Consider the following 13,973-nt stretch of genomic DNA (forward strand, 5'->3'; position numbering starts at 1 on the left):
AGCCATCCCAACTCAAAGTACCAAGCTTAATTAACAAGAACAATTAAATTAGTAATTAAGAAAACGAACTTTTCTTATTCAACATGATTATTTATTTAAACAAAGCAGAACAACTAACCGTGAACAAAAGAATCAAAAAGGCAAAAGCAAAGAGAGAGAGAAGAAGTGGAGACTTGTGTCCTTGCGGTGTTTAGCTTCTTGCTTTGGCCTTTTGTCCTTTAGGTTCTTACCTTTTTCCGATCATTCAGACCAATCTCTCGCCTTTTTGGCATCTTCGTCTTTCTTATATATATCTCTGTTGGGATTCTACAATCAATTCCTCTGTTGGGATTCACAAACACAGAGAGAGAGAGATGTATAATCAGATGGCTATATCTTCTTCATCTTCTTCATCATCATCTTCTCCTTCTTCGTACTATGAATCGTTGAAGATTTTGGAAGCTGATGTCCAACACGCAAACACTTTGTAAGTCCCTTTCTGGGTTTTGTCTCCTTTCTCCTAAAGTTTAAGACTTTACTCTCGTTTATCGTTTTGATTAGTTGAGCTACTACTAATTAAAAGTAGGTGAATTATTGAAACACCCAGCTGAGAGAACTTTAAGGTCATTTTCTGGGGATTTATGTAATCTCTTCTCATCAGAGTTTGGTTATTTTAGGAAACTTCGATAAGTTTTAGTAATAGCGTTCTCAAATGGGAATCTCATGAAAGTTGTTGTCTGCTTGATTATTCTAATTTACTAGCCTTTTAGTTGAGAAATTAAGGTCTCTCTCTGATTGTAAGATTAGTTGCTGCTTATTGAGAAGTTTGAGCTTTTATGTCTTCAGGGCAGAAGCAATTCCAATGGGGAAGAACAATGTGAGGCTTCAGATGAAACTGGTTCATAGCAACTTTGCTTCATTGTTACTCTTCTTGCTTCGGTGGATGGATCTTTCTTGCTCATGTCTACTTCCTCGTTACTTTAATCTCTTTCATGTTCTTGTCTACAAGGTTTAGTTCTTGCCCCCTGTGATCTTAAAGCGTCTTCCTTTGTTAGGGCTTTAGGAGTTTTCTGAAATATCTCAATTTGTCTTGTACAGGTTCATTCTGATGGACAGCCTAAGCTCACTACGCACGGGAGGAAAGCAACTATCAGTGAGTTCTATGGTACGCAAACCTGTAACCGTTGCTGTATAATGTTGTAATGTTCCATGTTTTCTGTTTCCAGCTTTGGTCTCCTAACGTTGTCTTGTCTTTTTGAAAGGTGTGATACTACCATCACTTCAGCTATTACACAGCAACTTAGACGAGCTGGCAAACGCAGACCTCGGGTTTGACCTTAAAAGACTCAGCAAGAAGATAACAAAAGAGGCTCGCAGCAGTAGTAGATTCAGCAATGCCGCGTTTGATCGTGAGGAAGAATGTGGAATCTGTTTAGAAACTTGCACCAAAATGGTTTTGCCTAATTGCTGCCACTCCATGTGCATCAAATGCTACCGCAACTGGTACACACACATTATCTAAAGACCTTTGTTAACTGATGAAGGAGCTTTCATTTTAACCAAATCTCCTTTGATCACATCTGCAGGAACTTGAAGTCTCAGTCATGCCCGTTCTGCCGGGGGAGCATGAAGAGAGTGAACTCAGAGGATTTGTGGGTGCTTGCTGGTGACAACGACGTGGTGGATACAAGGACGGCTTCAAGGGAAGATTTGTTCAGATTCTATCTCTACATCAATAGCCTTCCCAAGGATTACCCTGAAGCTCTCTTCTTGGTTTACTATGAGTACTCAAATCTGATTTAGAATCTGGACAAACAAGACTATGTACAGATTTTTAGAAGGTAAAAAAAATGTATTGTATAGAATGTAAAACTGTGTGTTTGGCTTTGGGATGGTTTGATGCAACATGCCAAAGCCCCTCAGCTTTTACATCCTTTATTTAAAATTAAATAACTGTGAAATGCTACCAAATAAAGCTTGAATAAGAGCAAATAATAAAGATCTCTTTTACAACAGCTTCCTAGATCAAAGTGTTTGCAATAACAAATGAACCTTTAACAAAAACAAAAACATAGTTTACACACATATATATGCTCAACTCCAAAGACAGATTATCAGCAAACAAGGTATATAGAGAAACATTGTATCAAATATTTGATGATGATAAGTAGTTTGATGAAGTATGCAGAGTAACTTAAAAACCGGTGTTGTTTAGATGCAGCAACAAGACACACGAAGAACGTGTGAGGTTCTGTTTCAGTCTCCACGCCTTCTCTTTCCGTAGTCTGCATCTCTTGACCTGGACCTATGATCATCTTCCGACATTCTTGATCTGCTTCGAGACTTCGAAGAAGACTGTCCTCTATCGTACTCTTCGGAATCACGGTGCTTATACTCGCGGTGACTATCTTTCTCTTCACGGTGACTCTTGTGTCTTCTATCACCACCACTGCTCTCAGACCAGTCACGTTCCGCAGTAGCTCGTTCTTTCTCACGTGATGGCTTCTCTTCTTTCTCTTGGTTTTCATCTTCATATCCACCGTATTCAGAGCCACCCTCTTCACCACCACCACCTCCTCCACTAGCCTCGTTCCACATCCCTGCTGCATGAACTCCGTTCATCCCTGCGTTACCCATCGTTCCCATCCCCGCGCCGCCGAAAAAGGCGGGATTAACATGAGGAGCAATCCCGACCATTCCCATTGGATTAACACCTGGATAAGGCTGAGGCATCCCGGGGTAAGCAAGACCTGGAAACCCTCCATAACCACCGCCACGACCCATGAATGTAGGATCAAACCCACCAGCTCCCATCATACCCTGTGGATGCATCATACCACCAAACGCTGGACCAGCAAGTCCAGGGCCGCCATACGGTCCAGCACCAGCACCGTTAGCCATGTTGTTCATCCCTCTGCCTCTCGCTGCACCACCCCAATGACCTCCACGGTTTGCCATTCCTTGGCCACCACGTGCAAACCCACCACCTCTCCCATAGTTTCTTCCACCGTCTCCATTTTGCGTATTCATGTTGTTGTTGTTATTGTTGTTGTTGCCTCTTCCCATTCCCTCATTCAAAGGCCTTCTGTTTTGCATTTGGTTCTGTCCTTGGTTCCTCCCAGTGAAATTAGCTCCCATCTGCTTCAACGTTTCAGGAGAAGCAAAGGCTACAACACACGCTTTACCGTTGAAAACAAACCCATTCATTCCTTCTTTGCAAGCAGCTGCAGCAGCTGAATCATAAAACTCAACCTGACAATACCCTTTGGATTTGCCACTAACTCTCTCGTCGAAAAACTTGATCTCTTTCACTCTTCCGTACTGAGAAAGAACACTCTCAATCTCTGCATCCGTCGTCCACCAATGCAACTCCCCCACGAAAAGCATGGTGTTCCCATTGTCCACAACAAACGGCTGCGTGGGGCTTCTGTTCACCATTGCGCTTGGATTAACACTCGTCTGGCTAACAGGAATCTGCTGAGCACCTTGAGGAGCACCACCATAAGGGTTATTATGCACAGGAGGAGGCTCAGGCACATTCACCGCGCTCCCTGAAAAACTATGCGTGTTCAACACAATAGATGTTGATCCTTGTGGATTGACTTTGCTGGGTTGGTTGGACTGGACATCAACATTCATCCCTTTGGGTCCAAAAGAAGATCCTTGTGGATAAGCATCTGATCTTGTTTCAGGTCCACTGATCCCATTATGATACTTCCCTTCAACTGCACCTCCTCCGGATACAACTGCCATTCTCGGTTCAGAAACATTACTATTCTGAGCTTGAATACTTCCACCGACTTGAGCTGGTGCTTGAGGTTGATTATGAGCTTGGAAGAAGCTCTCACCAACATTAACATCGCTATAGAGATCATCGTAGTCATCATCTTCTCCCAACAGCTCTTCATCAGCAAGAGCAGGAATAGTCCCGCTTCCCTGGTGAAGTAGCTTCTGATTATCTCCATAACCAGCGTTTTCTTGATTCATTGGATTCTTACAAAACTGGCCAGAAAATACAACCAAGAATTAAACAAACAAACAACATAAACTACATGAAACAATCTTTTTACATGAACAACTTAAAAACAGAGATTACAAGTCTGCCTATGATTCTTTACAAGCTATTGATGAATACTAAAGTATACATGTGTCTGTGTACAGATTATAAAAAAAAAAAAACAGGAACTTTAGCTCATAGATCTGAGATTTGGGGATCTAAGCTCATCAACATATCTTCTCTTCATTAAAAGATTAGATCTTACAAGATTAGTATATACAATTATAGATCAAATTACATACATGGTTTGATTTACAAGGAAAAGGAGAGCCTACTACACATACGGTTCTTACAAAATCGAAGAAGAAATCAACAGATCTGGGATGAAAGTTACAATTTTTTTTTCAACGAGATAACATTGATGAAAACCCTAGAAAGCCTCGAGATTCGAGAATCGAAAAAAAAAAAAACAAACCTAAGCTTGCTTACTTTGACTCTTTGCAGCTGGGTCTCTTCCGTCTACGGAGGCTGAGATTCCGATAAGGATCCGAGAATTGTTTGCCGGCGAGGATCTGAGCTTCTCCGGGGAAATTCAATGAAAGTATTGGTTTTGAGATCGGAGATAGAGTCGTCTTCGTTGAGAGAGAGAACACGTGACGTGCTTCTTTCTTATCCGATGCGATAATAGATTTCTCCTCCGTGTTAGTGATAAGCTTATTGGGCCCGGGCTTCGAATAATTAATTAATGGGCTTTATTGCGTTGTGTTTTAACTCCATTTAGTACTCTTATTTAGCCAAGTCTGGTCTGTAATTCAAACAAGGTCTAATCCTTCTACCTCTGATCTTATCCCCTTTCTGTCACCAAGTCCCATGAGCAGCCTTATCAAGTTGTTGCCTTTTTTTTGTTTTGTTTTTTTGCTTTGTCTGAAAATAATATGATTTCTTCTACTACATAAAGCCTAGCTTGCATTGATTGAGAAACTCAATGAAACCTAAAGAGCCAAATAGCTTGAGTTACAAGTATCTAAAATGGAGTGTTTCATTCAGACAAACATTCACATATGCTGGTGAATTATTTAACGAACCAGCTTCTATTTGTCTTTAATACATCCCTTTGAACACCGGATTAGTACGGCATATGCTTGCTCCACATTCCTCATACTCCTCTTTCGTTCTGCAGCTCTGCAATAACAAGAAAAAACACACATCCACTGTTTCAAACCAAAACAAGCCAAGATGTTCTCATATTAAATCTAGCTGGTCTCTAAACCGTTTCTAGTCAAGTCTTTTATAACCGGAGGTATCAACTCAGTTGTTTTACATACCGCGAAAAACTCAGGAGTTGATGAAAGCACAGAGCCTCCAAACCAAACAGCAAACTTTTGGACAGGGTGGCTCACCACATTAACCTCCACTGGTTGAGACTGTCATTACAAATGCCAACGCAGATGAAAGGGAAACTGGTTATATCTATATACAAATAAACATGTATCTGTTTACTACTGACATCATACAACTTTTTTTATTTACCGTGATTTCACCACCGGTACGTGCGTTATTAGCAAGAACACGGGCATCAACAATCTTTTTGAGATCCCTTTGTAACCTTCTTCCGAAATCTTTGAACATAGTTGAGCCTCCGGACAATACTATGTTCTGAAATGAATTTTTCACAAATTCATCAAATACCAGTAAAAAACATGTTAAAAACATCTTTGAGAACTGAACACAGGCATCAACAATCTCGCCAGCCACACTTACTTTTTCACCTTGGAGAACTGATTACTTAACGTTTTTACCAAACAAAACAAAAAACATCTTAAAACTCTCTGAACCAAACTGAGTGTTTTCAGACCTTATATAAAGCTCGTCGTGTGTCAATTGGTGCAGACTGGATACATTTGTCTATTACAGCCGGTAAAGAAGTTGTAAAATCATTGCTGTATATCTCTGGATTAAAGAAGACCTGTAAACACACACACAATCTCAACATTATCATCACTAAAATAACACACAAAACAAGCGCATAAACATAGAAAACAGAGACAATGGTAACAAACCTCAGGTCCAAGGAATCGTTCGTATCCAACGTCACAAGTGTATGGTGCACCAGTCTTTGGCTTAACACCTTTCCATTGTTTAATATACTTTCCTGGTTCTTTGTCGTGTTTGTTAAACTCCTGCAACCATATGATTGTTCAGTTTAGCCATCTTTATCTATTTTCATGTGTTCAGAGTGTCAAGCCTTTTCAGCATACAAGCCAGTAATCAATCATTAAATAAAAATAGAGTACTATTGTTTAACTTAAACATTAACCAATAAGCATTACCTTAACAATGTCTGAGCAAGTGTAGCAGTACATTTCCTTCACTTTACGGGCAACATCGAATGAATCTTCTGGTGGTATATTCTCACCTCTTTCCTACAATAATTTTTGAAATGACAAAAGTTCCATGACCGTATTACATAAACGTCACATAGAAAGAATTAAAAACCAACTAGAAAAGATAAATGAGTACATACACGCATGAGTTGCTGGATAAAGAGGGAGACATCTTTGCCCGCAATTGGAATTGTTCTAATACAGCTCCCAATAACATAACCTTCCGCAACAGGCACAACACGAGTCGCCCCATCTCCAACATCAACTACAACCCCTGTCATCTCACACTAAGACACCAAAGATTCAGACAAGCAAAGAACTTGGAGTAAAAAAAAAAAAAACAATGCCCCCACTTACCTTTGATGTTGTGTACCCAGCTGCAAGTGCCAGCACCGAGTTAACAGCAATGTAAAGCCCAGGAACATTAAAAGTCTCGAACAGAATCTCCCCAGTGTACTCTCGGCTCTCAGGAGGAGTGAGAGGGCTTTCGGTGAGAAGAAAGTAGTGATCCTCTGGATCACACCTCAGATAGTTGAACACACACTGCTGCCAATACCTTTCCATAGCATCCCAATCCTCAACTTGACCATGCTCGATCGGATAACGAAGATTGTAAGTACTACTGGACCGTGACTTCGTGAGAGCTTCGTCTCCGATAAAGAAGTCCATATCAGCAGCAACTCCAGCGTTGTGCTGAGCTGCCCAAGAGCCCTTTAAAGAACTCTTGGGCTGGCTCAAGAAAGACTCGTTCGATGCAACTACCGTTGGGAGAATGAAACATGGTTCTACATTACCCGTAAAGCCCATCTTTGTATACCTAACAAGATCAGAGAGCATACCGTGAATGAAAAGAAAGCATTTTTCTCGAACCCATCAAGGTCATAAGCCTAATCACCTACCCGGTTCCATTGTCGATGACAACAGCGGGTCGAGAAGTCGGATCCATTACGCCCGAAACAGAGATCCGAAACAGAGTCTAGCTGAAGAACGAGTAGCAGTAGAAACGTTAAAAGAGTTTCGATCTGTTTTGTAAAACGAAGGATCAATCTCCAAACTTGCTTCTTCTCCGACAATGGAAGTTTGAGATTCCGGCGAGCTGCCACGTAGCAGCTCTAGCTCTGGTAAACAATGTAGGGGAGAGAGAAGATATAATTAATTTTCCCGGAAAACGATCAGAGATTCCCGTGAAATTCAGGGAAGACCATTGGTTCAGAAACTCAGATCATAGGGAAAGTCGCCGTCGTCGGTTTGTCCTTTAGCGTGTGAGAGATTCTTTCCGACAGTACAAAACAAATGGACTAATGTTAAATTTTGTCCTGATGTTTTAATTCGGTTTAACTGAACCAAACCGAATCGAACAAAACCAGATTCTGTAAAACTGAACCAATTCGAAATCGAAAAGAAAAAGGCTGTAAAACCAGAGGTTTTTTTTATTTTTATTATTGTTACTGTTTTAATCTTACTGTACGATGTGTAGTCGAAGACAAGACGAAAACAATCTTTGATCTCAAGTGATAACGACCCTTCAACCACCGGCAAAAAGCCCACCACCTGTGACTATTTGCAACAACAAAAATTATACTACACTCTTATAGTTTGTAGCAACACTTGCAGTTTTTATAAACTCGTATATCCATAAAAAAAAACTATTGTGCAATTCACAACAAAACTTTTTATATATGATACATGTCATGTAAGAAAATCACTCCTATAATCTATCAAAGCCAAATTATGCAATCAATAATTAATCCGTGAAATCCTATCATGGTTCATAATATATTCTTCTATGATTTATAAAAGATACTAAAAGCATTCTATAATCAGAAATCATTCACTAGAACAATTATTTACATTTCGCATAAAGCAGAGCAGTATATGGTCCATAGATACTACGTAACCTTCTTATATGGTCATGTACAATCCAAATATCCAATCGTTTTAGCTTTAAATTTTTTTGGTGCGGTCCATGCAAACCGTTATGTGACACAGTTTCACCTATAGAGACTTCTTACTGTTGTTCAAAAAAAAAAAGAGACTTCTTACTACAGTTCATGAAAAGTAAAAGAAAAAATAAAAAAAATTGATGCATAAAAAATATTTTCATAATCACTAATCTTTTGCAGTCGGTGAAAACACACATACAGTTCATATAATATACATTGCTATGGTCCAAAAGAAACTGTGATATGGGCCCATAAAAGGGCCCTTGTATGTTGCGATAAAGACTTTTGCACTATATCCAAATAGACCCGTTTACCTTCAATGGAAGTCATTCTAACTTTTAAGGTCCATATTTGTTATTCCTAATCATTACTACACAGTCAGTTCCAATGTGAAGAAAACCAACATATACGGATCTGTCAATCGTTTTAATTTTATGTTTTTTTTTGTAAGATGGCTTTCATTTGATTAGCTAAAAAAGAAAATATTACAGGCCCTTAGGCAGTGTTTTCAGGGCAAGACCCAGTAAAATATAATTAACCCCATAGTAACAGAATCTCAGTAGAACTAACCCTAAATTGATTGTGATCCATGGAAGGCCCAGTGAAAAAAGTGAAAGCGGTGGTTGGTGGTTGGGGGATGGAAAGTTCCGCGAGTCACGGGAGTGAATGTGGAGAAGCGGTAGTTGCGTAGAGTTAAGCCGTAGAGAACCATTGTTGCATCATCTTTGAAGAGAGAGAGGGACTTGTGTCTCTGAAACTCGAGATCTTGTTTCTGATCTGGTGATCTATCGCCTTATAGATAACACCCACCGTTCTGAAAGGCCTTGCATGGATCCGACCGTTCCGTTCATTCCAAATCCAATAGAGAGTAGCTTGCCAAACGAGGAGGGAGATCAATGTAACCGCTTTTCCACCCCTTAGGGAACCCATCTGTGCTACCGTTTGCTCCCACGAACTGACAGGAGCGAGGCAACACCGAGTGGAGAGACGCGACCATAGTTCAAAGCTGAAAGCGCAATCGAAAAAGAGATGATTGCGAGACTCTGGGTGCATGTTGCATAGCACACAAGTTTGATCCACTTGAAGACCCCAGCTTCTCATTCGATCCTTTGTTGGACAACGATTCAAATAGACTAGCCAAGCGTGGAAAGAGTGGCATGGAATAGCATGAGGAAACCAAATCATCTTAGTCCAGCTTTTGATCTCTATTTCTCCTCTGATGTAAGTGTAGACCGCTCCCGTTTTATATTTATCTCCATTTGTTCCTTGAAGGTCCCATTCATAAACATCTTCATTCTCAGACAGCTCCACCGTTGTAAAGATCTGGACGACGTGAAGTTAAGTTACCATAATAAAAAAAAAAATCTATTAGTCTAGACTTCAAATAAGCACTTGTTAATCATGAAATCATTACGTAATGCATAAAACCCCCCTATTTACGGTCCATTACGTTTATCAATGGTCAAAACAAACTATTACCATGTTCGATAAAAACCCACCTTCTATGATTTAAAATAAGGATAATTATAATCTTTTTCTATCTATAACAACCTTTCTGCGTCAATTAATGTCTGAAAAAAATCAGAAATCTTTCCACGGTCTCTAATCCAATTAATACAACTAATTGATTAACTGCCTAAAAATAACCCCAATAGGATCATCCATATACTAATCCTTATTTACTAGTATTAAAATTTCTCTATATTAAGTAGGAAAAAATACTATAGTACCTGACTGATTATTCGTACTCATCGCTGTATCTGGTATTATTATTTATGGAATACCGAATATTTTGGTTAATGAGACCAATGATAATTAAATACAAAAATACAATGGTCATTTTTGTTTCCGACAAATTATATAAATATATTTACTGTGCAATAACTACCTATCCTCTACTAGGATTGGTCCAAAAGAAAACATAATTATGTTGACTCAGAGCATTAATAGTAATTTAATAATTACTTTTACATTTATATTTTTTTTTTCCATGAATTTAAACGATTCAGAGAGATGCTCCCTCTCTCATCTCTGCACACTGCACAAACACAAAAAATGTACAGACCAACACTGCCTTAAATTGGATCTGTGAGCCCTCCTCTCTCTGACAATCTCCATTATCTCTCCTTCTCTCTCTCTCTCTCTCTGCTTTATTTATTTATTTTACAGTCTTCTCGTTGTACCCCCTTTTCTATCATTTCCGAACTAAAGATTGTCCGATCCACACCGGATCTAAAGAAACTCGATTCGTAACTTTTGATCAAATGTTATGAATCCTCTTTGCTGCATTGCTCCGGTTTTAATCGATGACCGGACAAACCCGGTTATCGCTAAACCGGCTCCGAATCAGCAACAACACTCTCAGCTAGGTCTCATGCCTAGCAACCACGCTTCCAAGCCATCCTTCTCGACGCAAGCCTCGTGGATCAGCCAAGATCAGCTCGAGAGGCTCTCTTCGGAGGACGTGAATCTCGAGGGGAAAGACTCTTCTTCGAACGGAGGTTTCTTCTTTGGAAACGGCGGCGTCGGTGGTGGTGCTGGTGCTGGTGCTGGAGTCGCTGGGATCATGTATAAGTGGACCCACTACGGTAAAGGGTGGAGAGCTAGGTGGTTTGAGCTCGAAGACGGCGTCTTGTCGTATTACAAGATCCATGGACCTGATAAGATCGTGATGAATCCCGCTAGAGACAAGGGCGTGAGAGTGATAGGAGAGGAGTCTGTGAGGTACATTAGGAAGGCTAGCTGCGGCAGCAGCAACAAGCTTGGAGCTGGAGCTGGAGCTTCTTCAAGGCCTTGTAAACCTTTTGGTGAAGTACACTTAAAGGTACAATCTTGATCTTGATCTTTGCATGAGGGATGTTAGATTTTACTCTGCGCTTTGTTTGTTTGTAGGTTTCTTCGATTCGTGCGAGCAAGTCTGATGACAAGAGGCTTACTATATTCACTGGTACAAAGACTCTTCATTTACGTTGCGTATCGAGAGAGAATAGAGCGGCTTGGGTTGAGGCTTTGCAGGTGGCTAAGGATCTTTTTCCTAGAGTCCCCAGCGGCGACATTTTACCCTGTGAAGATGCGGTTGTTTCCACCGAGAAGCTGCGTGAAAGGCTACTGCAGGAAGGCATTGGTGAGACAGTAGTCAAAGATTGTGAAACCATTATGCTTTCGGAAGTTTCTAATCTGCAGAACCGGTTGAAGGTTCTCACACAGAAACACCTTATACTGCTAGATACGCTCAGACAGTTGGAGGTATGTTTTGGTTCTCACACATTTTGAAATGGAACTATCTACTGGATGTGAAGTGAACACATTGCATTACCAGCCTCATGTTTGTTCCCTCCTTCGCCTTGTAGTAGACTAGTTGATGTGGTACGTTAATGATCATCTTGCAGACCGAAAAAATAGAGCTGGAAACTACTGTTGTTGATGAAACAAAGGAGCATGACTCTTGCTGTGGACAGGGAAGACGATTTAGTGGTTAGTTACTTTACATATATGTTTGTGCACTCTTGATATAGTGTTGTGTTTTTTGACAATCATTGTTCTCCAACAGATTTCTATTCAGTCGTGTCAGAGGTATCTGCAAGCGACTCTGAGGCTGATAACGAAAGTCACGATGGAGCAGACGTTGAATCTGATGAAGACGATGTACCTTTCTTTGATACAAACGATATCCTATCAGCCGACGCATTGAGAAGTGCTTCTTACAGAAGCAGAGAAGCTGAAGGCAATGGTTCTATTTACGATAAAGACTCCTTCTTCTCTGACCGCTTGCAAGCTCCCGTTAGGATACCGCAGTATCCATATGTGAGAAGAAGGGATAATTTACCAGAGCCGAAGGAGAAGGAGAAGCCGGTTGGACTGTGGTCAATCATCAAAGAAAACATTGGCAAAGACTTGTCTGGAGTTTGTCTCCCCGTTTATTTTAATGAGCCACTTTCTTCTCTCCAGAAGTGCTTTGAGGATTTGGAGTACTCTTACTTGATAGACAGAGCACTTGAGTGGGGCAAACAGGTCAGATCCTTGCGAGTTTCACTCCCAAAAGCTGAAGCAATTTCGTTTTAACATTATATTGTTTCAGGGCAATGAGTTGATGAGGCTTCTAAACATCGCAGCTTTCGCTGTATCTGGCTATGCGTCCACGGAAGGCAGGCAGTGCAAACCTTTTAATCCTCTACTTGGCGAGACATATGAAGCTGATTACCCAGATAAAGGACTTCGTTTCTTCTCTGAGAAGGCAATTCAACCAACACATCATTCTCCTCTTCTACTGCAAGAGTTGTATTGAAAACATGTTACATTTGATTAATTTTCTAAATTCATTGAGCATATAATTATGTTTCTTAGGTGAGTCATCATCCAATGATTGTTGCTTGCCACTGTGAGGGACAAGGTTGGAATTTCTGGGGAGACTCAAATATCAAAGGGAAATTTTGGGGACGGTCAATCCAGCTTGACCCTGTGGGTGTCTTGACATTAAAATTTGATGATGGTGAGACGTATCAGTGGAGCAAGGTCACCACTTCCATATACAACATCATCCTGGGGAAACTTTACTGTGATCATTATGGAACTATGCGCATCAAAGGCGGTGGCAATTACTCCTGCAGGCTGAAGTTCAAGGAGCAGTCAGTCATAGATCGAAACCCTCGTCAGGTAGTATAATGATTTTTAATTTTTCTTTCTGCTCCATAGCTATATCATTATCTGCATTATAGTAAAAAGATCATCATTGGTTTTTGTAAATAATCTTTCAGGTTCATGGGTTTGTGCAAGACAATAGAACTGGGGAGAAAGTAGCTATCTTGATAGGCAAATGGGATGAGGCAATGTACTATGTGTTGGGGGATCCGACAACAAAGCCAAAGGGATATGATCCAATGACAGAAGCTGTGTTACTGTGGGAGAGAGACAAATCTCCTACGAAAACAAGATACAACCTCTCCCCTTTTGCAATCTCTCTTAATGAGATAACTCCTGGGATGGTGGACAAATTGCCTCCAACGGATTCAAGACTGAGACCTGACCAAAGGCACTTAGAAAACGGTGAATACGAGGCAGCAAATGCTGAGAAACTGAGACTTGAACAGCTGCAGAGACAGGTACAAACTTCACTTTTATACAGTTTGTGTATCTAGGTGATATCATCTTGATTGATAAGGCTATTTTGTTAAGTCTAGTTGATGACCATGGTACTGAATGTTGAAGAGTGTATCTTTCTTTTGTGTGTTGGTAGGCAAGGAGGCTGCAGGAGAAAGGATGGAAACCGAGATGGTTTGAGAAAGATGAAGAAGGGAATTATCGGTACGTGGGAGGTTACTGGGAAGCAAGAGAAAAGAAAAATTGGGATAAGATCACTGACATTTTCAAGAAGCAGCAGCAACAGCGTAACAGTGTTTCATCTTCTTCATAATCATCTCATGTTTTTGTTCCTTTATTTGTTTCTTTTTTTAAAAAAATTAATATATATTGAAAGATTTTCACCATTCCCTCATTGTGCTTCTGTGAAAATTTGGCCAGAACCTTTGTTGGTGTGTGTGTGTGTGCATTATATGTAGATTCTCATTCAGACTTATTGGAGATTAGTAAATTATCCGATTAGGATTTGGCCAGAACCTTTGTTGATATTGTAGAGTCTTGTCATCGAGGATTTTAACTGTTTCTTGATGTCAT

The 13,973-nt window shown here is 40.3% G+C and overlaps 4 protein-coding genes across 5 annotated transcripts; 2 read left to right on the top strand and 2 right to left on the bottom strand.

The window, feature by feature from the left end:
- Positions 1-81: 81 nt before the first annotated feature.
- Positions 82-1,994, top strand: BNAC05G08980D (E3 ubiquitin-protein ligase AIRP2). Its single transcript, XM_013841311.3, has 5 exons — positions 82-466; positions 826-988; positions 1,078-1,144; positions 1,242-1,482; positions 1,566-1,994. The coding sequence occupies exons 1-5, from the start codon at positions 354-356 to the stop codon at positions 1,780-1,782; spliced, it is 801 nt and encodes a 266-aa protein (XP_013696765.1). The 5' UTR covers positions 82-353; the 3' UTR covers positions 1,783-1,994.
- LOC106400908 (heterogeneous nuclear ribonucleoprotein A1-like) lies at positions 1,941-4,649 on the bottom strand. Of its 2 annotated transcripts, none has more exons than XM_013841310.3 (2): positions 4,466-4,649; positions 1,941-3,981 (listed from the first exon to the last, which is right to left on the bottom strand). In XM_013841310.3, the coding sequence occupies exon 2, from the start codon at positions 3,964-3,966 to the stop codon at positions 2,236-2,238; it is 1,731 nt and encodes a 576-aa protein (XP_013696764.2). In that variant the 5' UTR covers positions 3,967-3,981; positions 4,466-4,649; the 3' UTR covers positions 1,941-2,235. The 2 variants fall into 2 exon arrangements, with proteins under 2 accessions (XP_013696764.2, XP_048613962.1); XM_048758005.1 differs by having other exon boundaries at positions 4,452-4,648.
- Positions 4,196-7,639, bottom strand: LOC106397187 (actin-related protein 3). The gene is made up of 9 exons (XM_013837761.3): positions 7,260-7,639; positions 6,718-7,177; positions 6,501-6,647; positions 6,307-6,399; positions 6,037-6,156; positions 5,832-5,942; positions 5,507-5,632; positions 5,302-5,400; positions 4,196-5,158 (listed from the first exon to the last, which is right to left on the bottom strand). Exons 1-9 carry the CDS (start codon positions 7,304-7,306, stop codon positions 5,078-5,080), a joined length of 1,284 nt encoding a protein of 427 aa, XP_013693215.1. The 5' UTR covers positions 7,307-7,639; the 3' UTR covers positions 4,196-5,077.
- A 2,683-nt stretch (positions 7,640-10,322) lies between these two features.
- On the top strand, positions 10,323-13,912 carry LOC106346445 (oxysterol-binding protein-related protein 1D). Its single transcript, XM_013785781.3, has 8 exons — positions 10,323-11,127; positions 11,196-11,549; positions 11,693-11,777; positions 11,854-12,314; positions 12,382-12,537; positions 12,648-12,956; positions 13,058-13,402; positions 13,537-13,912. The coding sequence occupies exons 1-8, from the start codon at positions 10,573-10,575 to the stop codon at positions 13,711-13,713; spliced, it is 2,442 nt and encodes an 813-aa protein (XP_013641235.2). The 5' UTR covers positions 10,323-10,572; the 3' UTR covers positions 13,714-13,912.
- Positions 13,913-13,973: the final 61 nt, after the last annotated feature.

This window comes from Brassica napus, chromosome C5 (genome assembly GCF_020379485.1).
Source record: "Brassica napus cultivar Da-Ae chromosome C5, Da-Ae, whole genome shotgun sequence".
NCBI classification, from domain to species: Eukaryota; Viridiplantae; Streptophyta; class Magnoliopsida; order Brassicales; family Brassicaceae; genus Brassica; species Brassica napus.